At 40.7% G+C, this 10,605-nt stretch overlaps 1 protein-coding gene across 4 annotated transcripts in view; it reads right to left on the minus strand.

Moving 5' to 3' along the window:
• Nucleotides 1-1,087: 1,087 nt before the first annotated feature.
• The window catches only part of Agtr1 (angiotensin II receptor type 1), a 42,912-nt gene continuing 33,394 nt past the window's right edge, over nt 1,088-10,605 (minus strand). For all 4 annotated transcript variants that reach the window (XM_046431898.2, XM_046431901.2, XM_046431902.2 and 1 more), the window contains one exon: nt 1,088-3,097. In XM_046431898.2, the coding sequence (XP_046287854.1) occupies nt 1,968-3,050 (1,083 nt within the window). In that variant the 5' untranslated portion in view covers nt 3,051-3,097 and the 3' untranslated portion in view covers nt 1,088-1,967. The remainder of the gene's footprint in view (nt 3,098-10,605) is intronic.

The raw sequence follows: 10,605 nt of genomic DNA on the forward strand, positions 1-10,605 counted from the left end.
AGCTAAATGTTCCAATTTGGTGACTAGCTAACTACATCAGGGTGTGTCTGTATTTTGTAACATTGTGAAAATACTAAAGTGTTTTAGCAAATATTTAATGGGTTAGGAAACTACCATGCTATCATGTTAATCCAAAAAAAAATTTGTATACAAAATTCTGTATGCATTATGACTCCAGTGTCATAATTTATATATGTATATGTGTATGAACACAAAAAAAAAGTAGAAGGAAGTAGGCAAAAACATTAAAATGATCATTTTTGAGTTGGGAAACTAAAGATGACTTTTTTTTTATGCTTTTCTGTCTTCTAAATTTCCCACAATGATCACGTATGTAATTGCTGAGAGCCATAGCCGAGTTGAATGAAGCATGGCATTTTTGCCAGAACGAGTGGTTGAGAGGTAATGCCAGAAAGCCATTGAGATGATAATGGTTATGCTAAGTAGCCTCGGCCTGCTACTTTGGAGTTCTCGGGGATTCCCGGAGAGTTCCCATTGGTTGGGGAAGTGCCAGAGGAGGGATTTCTGGTTGGTGGTTCCTGGAGAAGCCGCGTGGCATTCGAGAGAGTTCCCGGGGGAACGTGTGTGGAGTGTGCTGGTGGAGTTCAGAAATAAAGTTTGTTCCTGCTTCAGTGGCTCGTGATTTGTGCCCAGCCAGACTGCGGCATGTAATTAGAAAAATCCCACTTAAAATTTATGAATAAAATTATATATTATTATTATTTTGTGTGTTTAGGGCTGGGGATTGAACTCAGGGCCTCAGGGCCTTGTGCATGCAAGGCAGGCACTTTACCAATTGAGCTATATCCCCAGCCCTAAATAATGCATTATTTAAATTTTATAAGGAATAAGAATTATTTTTGCTATTGTATGGAAAACTAAATTTCAACACAATGTGTTTATTCCATGTTGTTCAGTAAGGGGAAAAACTTTCTTTGTCTTTTCAATGGTGGGATACAAAAATTGATACCTAGCGGAATTAAGCTATCAGTTGAGTGAAACTTTAAGTGAAAATACAATCATTCTTATCCACATTTACCCTATTTTAAAAATAAATAAGCATCTCTTTTAAGTAGTGAACACTAGATACATTACAATAAAATTATTTTATTTCAAGGTAAATATAACTTTTCCAGCTTTTAATCAAATAACAGCAGTTTAGAGATGTACATATATATGTAGAATATATACTTTTTAAAAAAACAGTAAGGCATACTTTATGACATATAATCTTTTAACCATAAACTATACACATTTCTCAGATATGAAATAGAACTAACAGGACTAGGAAGACAGAGCCACCAGGGATCTGGATAACAGATTTACAAGTAGTTTTAACTTTTATGCAATGACTTAAGTGACAATATTGTACAACTAAGCCATCTTGCTGGCACAGTTTTGGTAGTGTGGATCTCTAAGACACTGACTGAATTTCACGAAAGGTTCTGAAACTTGATAACTACTGCTTAGCTAATCCTTGTTCCAAATGCGTAGTAGCAGGAAGGAGTGACCACCGTTGCTAATGGCTAAACAGGCACCAAAGCTTCACTGCCCTGCAGAAACTGAGCAGAGCAACCTTGAACTCCCAGGGATCTTCTGTTGCTCTTCTGAAGGTTGAACATATTCTAAGTACCTTTATATGGAAAAAATGACAGAACAAGAGGAGATGGGAGACTGCATTTCTGCCGGTAAAATTTTCCTAATTAACACATCCATCCAGTTTGTGATATTGTTCTGGGAGCATCGGTGATCTGTTTAATGCAAACCATGGAAAAGCGTGGCTTTGCTTCATTTTGTGGCAAAGGGAAAGAAAAGCTTTTGTTCAGAGCTTTAGAAAAGGAGCATCAGTGCACTTAATCAGCTATCTGCTTACATTCGGAAAAGTAGCGAGTGCTCATTCGGTAGTGAAGTGCTATAGAGGAATGTTTCCCTGGCTCTTCCTTTCACGAGACTGCTTCACAGACTTGTCACTCGATCTCAAAAGGCGGTGGCGCTGACTTCTTGGTGGAGGAGCTTAAATTATCGGAGTGGCGGTAGGAGAGCGTGCTCATTTTTGTTGATAGATTTGAGTGGGTCTTGGGTTTTGGGGGAATGTATTTCAGAAGTTGGAGAAAATATTTTTTAAATTTTTTCCCCAGAAAGCCATAGAAAAGAGGATTGAGGCAATTGTTAAAATAAGCAATGCAAATGGTGATGGGCATGGCTGTGTCCACAATATCTGAGATTTTACAGTTGCGTATGACGCCCAGCTGAATCAACACATCCAGGAAGGTGAATATTTGGTGGGGAACCCAGGAGAAGAAAAAGAAAAGCACAATTGCCATAATTATCTTAAAGATATCATCATTTCTCGGCTTGTTCTTCTGGATGGCATAAGCCTTCTTGAGGGCCTTCCAAATAAGAGTGTAACTTGTCAGAATAATCAGAAAAGGAAAGATGAAACCCAGGACGTTTTTGGTCAGGCCCATCCCGACGGGGACAATTGAGTTGTTGGCCTCATAATGGAAAGCACAAACCGTGACATTGGTGTTCTCGATGAAAAAGACATTTCTGTGGATGACAGATGGCAAACTGGCCAAGCCGGCCAGCAGCCATATAATGATGCAGGTGACTTTGGCCACAAGCATTGTGCGTCGGAGGCGAGATTTCATGGGGTGGACGATGGCCAGGTAGCGGTCGATACTGAGACACGTGAGCAGAAACACACTGGCATAGAGGTTGAAACTGACGCTGGCCGAAGCAATCTTACACAGGTAGTTGCCAAAGGGCCAGCGGTATTCCATAGCAGTGTAGACAGCCCACAGCGGCAATGTCAGCAAAAAGCAGAGGTCAGCCAACGCTAAATTCAAAAGGAAAACACTGGCCACGGTCTTCATTTTCATGTAAAAGTAAATGACGATCACCACCAAGCTGTTTCCAAATATTCCCACCACGAAGATGATGCTGTATAGAGTAGGAATCATGATAAATATGTAATTGTGCCTGCCAGCTTTGGGGCAGTCGTCTTGGATTCTTTTAATACCATCATCTATGGAAGAGTTGAGGTTCATTTTGATTTCTTGAGTTGAAACAGTGTCAGATGCTATATCAAATGCTCCTGGAAAAAAAACAGAAATAACAATGGGAAATATTTTAACTTCTCATTGTCAGCAGTTTTATTTTTCAATCATACTCAACCTGAGTCTTATAATACATGTTAAATCACATTTTCCTGAAGAAAGACTGTGAACTGATAAAAGTCTAGGATTGCATCTTTAACTGTAGAATATTCTGCTTTTGCAGGAATTCATAAGCATCCTCCAGAGATATGGAAGTGAGAGTCCAATGTGACTAAAACTGCCTAAAGATTTTGCTTTTAATATTTTTCCTACAAGTAAGTCCTAGCTTCTAAGTGAACTGAAAACAATCTAAATATTAGAAAACACTGCTGAATTAATCTAGTTATTCAGAACAACTTGAAAGTTTCTCCTGAGGTAAGTAAGGCTAATTAACTTATCTTTAACCCCAGAAGTATGGCACAGCTGTATCATATTCTTCAAACCATGTATTTCATCTCACAATCTTTACTTAGATATAAAAATTTCCCTTAAGTGGTCAGAATATCTGCTTTTAAGTTACTGAGAAACTGGTCATTGTGAGAATATATTGAAGAGAGGTTGGAGGGAGGGCTCAGCTCTTGGGAAGAGCATTTTTTTCCTGGTTTTATAGGCTGTTACTGGCTATAACTACTTATTCTGTAATTTCCAACTTAGATCTTCCAAAACATCCTGAATCTTCCCACATTCATCCCTGATGGCTGTTTCTGGAGCTAGAGATGGCAGCAGTTCTGTAAGATCTTAGGAAGAGTCAGATTCTTGGGAGGAGCACCATGCTAACACTTTCTGTGTTAAACCACCAGAAAGTCCTGCCAAAGAGGCTGAAAGTGACCTCACAGGGTGTGCTACAGGTGAGCTCTGAGGGGAAGGGCAGCACTGGACACAGGTAAGGACAAGCAGGCAGGCTGGTGGTGCTGGCACATAGATCCTATGTCTAAACCTGGAGCAGATCCCTAGATGTGAGTGGCTGTGCATCCCCCATAGCAACGTGCCCTGGGGAAGAAGAGGAACAAGATCAAGACACCCATGTTCTGCCTAGCATGGCTGTGCTTGGCTTCCAGAAAAGCTGGACACACATTCTAAGGGGAGTGTTCATCCTGGTACAAAGGAGTGAGGCAAAGGATAAGACCCAGTTGCTGGCTTTTAAGAAATAATGCATGATTTGAAGCCTGAGAAGTATCATTATCTGGAACACTGACTAATAGACACCCCTTTTTATTTTGTAATATGATACCTCAAAAAAATCATTTTGTACCTCTGCCTTTCTTCAATGTATGCAAAGAAAATGTTCAAGTTCCATGGGAAAAATAACAACAAATAACAAAAGAGATAATGCATGAGAAGAAGAGTTCCCAAGTAGCCTTTTACCTTCCCTCAATAGGTGAAGTTCTCTCCAACTATTTGGTTCTATGTCCTCAAAATTTTTTCTTTTGCACTTGGCTTTGTTCAACCTAAATCTTTCTTTTTGTCTCCTTTCACTCATTAGCAGCCACACTCTAGCACTATCAACCCCTCATCACATCACATGCAGCCTTCCCAACATTTCCAAGTTTCTTTGGAACTTTGGAATACAGGTGGGACACTTGAGTCATCCTGACATCTCTGTCTTCCCAGTGGTTGGTCAGCTGTGGGAGAGGGCCCTGCTTGAATCATCCTGTCTACTACTGCAGGTTCTGGTATATTCCAGGAGTAGATGATAAAGGAACCATGGAAACGGAATGAGTGACTAGCTGAAACTTGATGCTGTGAGCACAGAGTGAGGAGAACAGTTTCTACGGGGCTTCTGAAGCCAGTTTACATACTGCTCCTCATAGTATCGCAGAAAGCACCCGGTGTCAACCTGAGCCTCATGAGGGACAAGCAAACAAAAACAAACTTTCAAAAGACCCTTGGCACCATGTGGAGGAAACAGAAGATACAAAGAAGGAATAATTTCATAGAAGCCAACCAGGCTTTTAGGAGGTATGACTAGTTCTTCCTTACTTGCTTTTCTTTCCATTCCTTTCAATATAGTTATTGAATTCATGCCAACTTAGAAGTATAATTTCCTTGGATAATTATTCTTTATTAAGAGTTAATTACTTCACCAAAGGCTTGTGGGCTAATAGTCATTTATGCCTCAATAGGGATTAATTTTAACGATTTGCTTTTCTCTTAACATCTAGTTGTGACCAGCTGGGTTTTGCCTGGGGAGGGGGGATTAGAAATATTAAAGAGTGTCAAAGGTTGAAAAGGGCCTGGCTGAACTGCAAATATGGTCAGAGGTAAATATTTGGCTCAGCTTGGACATAAAGGCACCCCCCCCCAAATACAGAATATATGGGATGCGTTGCGTGAGAGTCCACTGGGTACCTGAGCTTCTAGAGCAAGGAGGACATTCTCCCCTCTGTTTCCTCTTTTGACCCTACTTTGAGGGACATAAATCAGATTGCATCCATTATATTTGGAGGACATAAAATTTTATTGCCTAGCCTGAAACATATAATGGAATAGGAAGGGATCAAGTTTGCATTTGAGAACCAATTTAAAATTTAAAATTTAAAAGCAGAGTTTTTGGATTCCAGCTTCTTCCCAAGCGGGGCTGAGTGTCTTCCACAGTCCATGCTAATTCATACTCACCACTACGTCACGTGTTGGAGTCTACTCTGAAACTTCAGTGATGTATTTATCATTGTAATGAACATATCACTTGAGGTACTCTGCCCGTAGAACTGAATATACTAATTAGAAGGACATTTTACATAAGAATTTGTAGAATGACCAAGATTCCCTAACTAATAAGGAAATACATTTTCTCCTATCTGAGAGTGCAGGAAAGGGAGAGAGGAATTTTAGGGGTTGTCACTAGAGCAAAACCAAGAGAGCACAAATGTAATTAGTGCATTCAGCAGGCATTGACCATTCATCATACAGTCACTGAACACCTACTATGTGTGGGTGTCCAGGATGCAAAATGAATCAAGTCACAGTCCTTCTCCTCCTTGGCAGTGTTCAAGTCTGGCTGGGGGGACAGAAGCCTTAAAGACACTTCCTCTCTCCAGTGTTGAACGCTACACCATACCCGAGGCATGTGGGATGCTCTGTCCAGCTTGGTGGGAAGGGGAAAGGAATTGAGAGAGCACTTTGACTCTGGAGAGCATATAGAGAGTTGAAGTGAGGTGATGACTGAAAAGCAACCAACCAGCTGTTCAGATGGAGTCGAGACTATCACTTCTTGAACTTTCACCTCCACAGCAATGTCTGCAGTGTCACCTAGGGAAACTGCTTTTGAAATGTACAAATCTCGCGTCACCCTCCTGGTACTGTTGGGTGTGAGCATGCCCTGGGACTTTCTGGATGGGAAGGTGACATGGGCCGGTCTGCAGTGTGCACTGCTGCCACTGATGAGCTTCCCCAGAGGAACCAGTCCTCAGGAAAGAGGGAAAAGTGGAACTGCTGAGATTGGTAGCTGTCTGAGATTGGGGACAAGTGAGTGGCAAGGCGTGGGGCTCATTCCCACTTGAAGCTGAAAGGATGCTGTTTTGGTGAGAGCTGCAGGAAGGGAGATGTGGTTTGTTAGGAACACTGCAATTGTGAGTCCCAGAAAACAAAGACCCCCTGCTTCTCTTCCTAACAGGGCTGTGAGCAGGCAGAACACTGACGAAAACACAGGAGTCAGTGGTACCAAGTTACAGTCAGGTAGGAGAGAGCAGTTCCGGGGTGCTGCTGCACGGTGGGGGTGATTCGATAATGATCACGTTCATCTCAGAAAGCTAAAAGGATTCTGAATGTTTTTGTCAGAAAAAAAGAGAAATCTTTGGGGAGATGGATATATTTCACCTGATCTCAGCATTACACCACAGAAACATATGCTGAAACATCACATGGTACCCCATGAATGTGTACGATTTTAATGTATCAGTTAAAAACTAAAATCTAACCATGATTTAAAAATCCACAAAGGAGTGACCTCTTCCTATTTGTCCTATTCCAGATCTTGCTATAGCTTTTATCCAGGCTCTGTGGGTGTACATGAATTCCATAGCAATCTTTTGCCCCTAGGGGAAAAATATGTATTCGGAGTTAAGAGATCCTAATGGAATCATCCTGTGCCATTTACAAACCCATGTAGCTCTGGGTAAGTCACTTCATTTCACTGTGAGCCTCAGTTTCCTCATCTGTCAGATTAGAATGGTGATTCTTATTGCATATTATTATTGTGGGAATTAAATGAGATAATGTGAAAGTACTGGGAATATGTTTCAAATAGTGTTTAATACATGTTTTATTCCAATCTTTACTATTATTTTCAAATGCAAGGCAAGCACTGACTCAGAATAGCCAATGGTAGAGAAAGCATGAGAGAGTAAAAAAAGTTTATCACTGGTAAGTTCTTTATGTTAGCAATAAAAGGCTAAAAATTCCAGGCTGCTATTCTTCTGAAGGATGGGTAAAAATAATCTTAAACAGCTGAGCAAATTTTCCACGAGTCGGGTGGGAACCTTCAGCCTGCAGCAAACACAGAAGCTCATTCACCGTGCCCAAAGCACATCCATGCACTCACTGCTTGCTTTTGGAGGAGTTGCTTTATATTCCTTGACAGTTTCCTGGGTTCTCGAACACAAGCTTGACAAAGAAGATTTTCTGTCTGTCTTTCTTTTTTATTCTAATACTATTTCCCTGAGACTTTTGATTAGAATATTAATCCCTTCTTGTGCTTTTAGGCAAGCCAAAGCCAATCTAATTGAATTGTTCATTATAAGCATCTTTTCTAATGAGTTTGCAATCTAAAGGAAAAAAAAACACTACATGGGTTCTTATGATAATAAAGAGAGAATGGAAAGACCAACTAATTATATTTTCGAATCATCTTCTATCAAAGTCTCTCTCTCAAATATCAAAAAGAGCAGGCCAGTGTTCATAAGTCACTGACTTGCAGGGTTGGACAGCTCAATAAACCATCCTGTTCAAAAACCATTTTCTTTATTGCATTTATTTTATAATTCAGATTTTAAAAAGCATCTGTTTCTCTTCCTATGTCCCCCCCCCCCCCAACCCTCAGTAATGCTGTTAGTAAGCCATCCATTTGCAAATTCATCGACTCAGATATTGGCACTGAAATTTGTAAAGTTTCTACTTGTTTCTTTTAGAAATCTATTTGTCCTTATTTCTTAGCATTCGGTGTTTTATGGGCTGTATATTTTCCTTCATCTCCTCACATATTTGGAATTTCTGTTTGCTAAGAGCCCCTACCAAATTGCTCCATTACTTGCAGCTCCTCAGATATAAATTCTATGTGTCACATCTTTGGATCTACTTTCTTGGAATTTGCCTTCCTCTGGGATTAGTAATCTTGGACTATGAATTCATCTTGGGAGCCTGTGAAATTTCTGCTTGGGTGCACAGGGTGTAGAAGTCAGGGACCCTAGACTCACATACTGAAAGCAATTGAAAGTGGGTTTTGGGTTAAAATCATTAGAACTTAATCTAGCTGTGTACGCTGTATTAGTCCTTCTCTGGTCCTGTGGTCTTAACTCAAACAGAGCCATGGTCCAATATTTTGAGTTTGGAACAGGAAGAAGCATTCCCATGCCTGTTGAGTCCATCACCTTCATCTGGGCTGATGTTGCCCTAATGTTCTTTGTACCTAACACTTAACTTACTTGAACACCATAAGCTATGGATTACAAAGCTTATTAGTTTTGAGCTGCAGTTGCATCCATGTTGGTAATGCTGGCTGCCATAGAGAGAGGAGCATGGCAGAACACCTGGCACCATGGGGACAGTGTCTAGAACTGATTCCATGTCAGATGCACAGGAGAATGCCACACAGTCTTTTTTTTTTTTTTTTGGTACCAGGGATTGAACTCAGGGGCACTTGACCCTTGAGCCACATTTTATATTTTATATTTTATTTAGAGACAGGATCTCACTGAGTTGCTTAGTACCTTGCAGTTGCTGAGGCTGGCTTTGAACTTGTGATCCTCCTGCTTCAGCCTCCTGAGCTGCTGGGATTACAGGCATGTGCCACTGTGCCCAGCTGAATGCCACATTCTTGCCTGGCAATGACAGTCCAACTTCTCTTACTAAATGCTTTCCCTGTGGATGATTTTCTTTACCTTTGTTAATTCCTGAGTGATTGTTTCTCTCCACCCAAAACATATTTTATTAAAATTATTAATAGCATACTAATTAAGTATTTAAGATCCAACCTCCTCAAACTTAATGAATGGCTCTGGGATATTTCTAAGTGGTAAATAGTGGGTCCACTTCCATCAGCCACTGTGGTCTGATGTGTGTTTTCTCACAGAAAATGCAAAATGCAAACAGGGCCCCAGCTTTCTGCATTCTGCAAGGATATGCCATCATGGTGATGGTGGTTAAATCTTCCATCATTCCCAATCATCCCTGTTGAAAGTAACCCACAAACCCAAAGATCCCAGCTTTATCAAGAAAAATCCAGAAGTTCCTTTCAGCTTATAATATGAATTTCAGTGAAAGCAATATGTTAATCCCATACTTTAGCTTCTTGGGAATTAATCAAGACAGGTATCTAATAATGGAACACCATGCTATAATAAAACTTCACTCTAGAAATCCCAAATGATTATAAATCACAGTCACAGCCACTCAGCCACAATGGATGTCCCACGTCCCTTATGTCCCCCACTATTCCAAATTCCTGACTGCTGTCTCCCCCACCCCCAATGAAGAAACAAGTAGGGATGAAAGATATGTGATCAAGTCTAATTCATGTGCTTTAAAAATTATCCTTGGATGTGCTGGTGTTAGTGGGAATTCTTCTTATGTTGAAATATGAAGGGTCGTGGAAGGCTGTCTGGGGAGCCCGGAGAGAGGAGGGATCCAGAGACTGACCAGGAGAAGAAGGATCCAAGAACTAGCTGGGAAGGAGGCGTGGACTTAAATGAACCCCTGTGCTCTTACACTCCCAAATTCTCTCAACTTAGAACTTAGGGAATTGCTCCACTGGACTCATCGCTGATTTCAGCTGATCAGCTTCTTGGCTAACGGGGAGGAGACATCATCTTAGAAATGTGGCTCGTGGAGACTCTCACAGCCTTCCTGTCTCCACCCATGTGGGATTCCGGTCAGTGGGACAGCTGCTTTCTCTAATTCATGAACAAAGCCCCAGCATTCTTATGTGGAACCACTCCATTTTTACTTTTTTGAAACTCTAGTTTAGCAAAAGAAACTGTTTCATTTCTGATTCCACTTTAAGGGGCATAAGGAAAGTGATTGGGTGGGAAAGGAAGTACTAATTTGAATTCCTAAGAAACTATGATAACATTTAGAATTTATATGTATTATGAGTTTTATGCTAGAGCTTATTGCCTGCATGACAATTCATTTCAGATGAAAGTTTTTAACATACAAACCACATCACTTAAATTTTAAATGAGGCTAGTGAGTATTCAATATACTGTGCATGTTTCTCCAAATCGCTGAACGTTCTGATTGTACTAGGAATGTTTGAATGACAGCCTGTGAGTCAGCCCTGGATGATGTGGAA

Source organism: Marmota monax, unplaced genomic scaffold (genome assembly GCF_021218885.2).
Source record: "Marmota monax isolate L192 unplaced genomic scaffold, Marmota_monax_Labrador192_F-V1.1 WCK01_AAM20220418_F8-fsc00022, whole genome shotgun sequence".
Classification (NCBI taxonomy): domain Eukaryota; kingdom Metazoa; phylum Chordata; class Mammalia; order Rodentia; family Sciuridae; genus Marmota; species Marmota monax.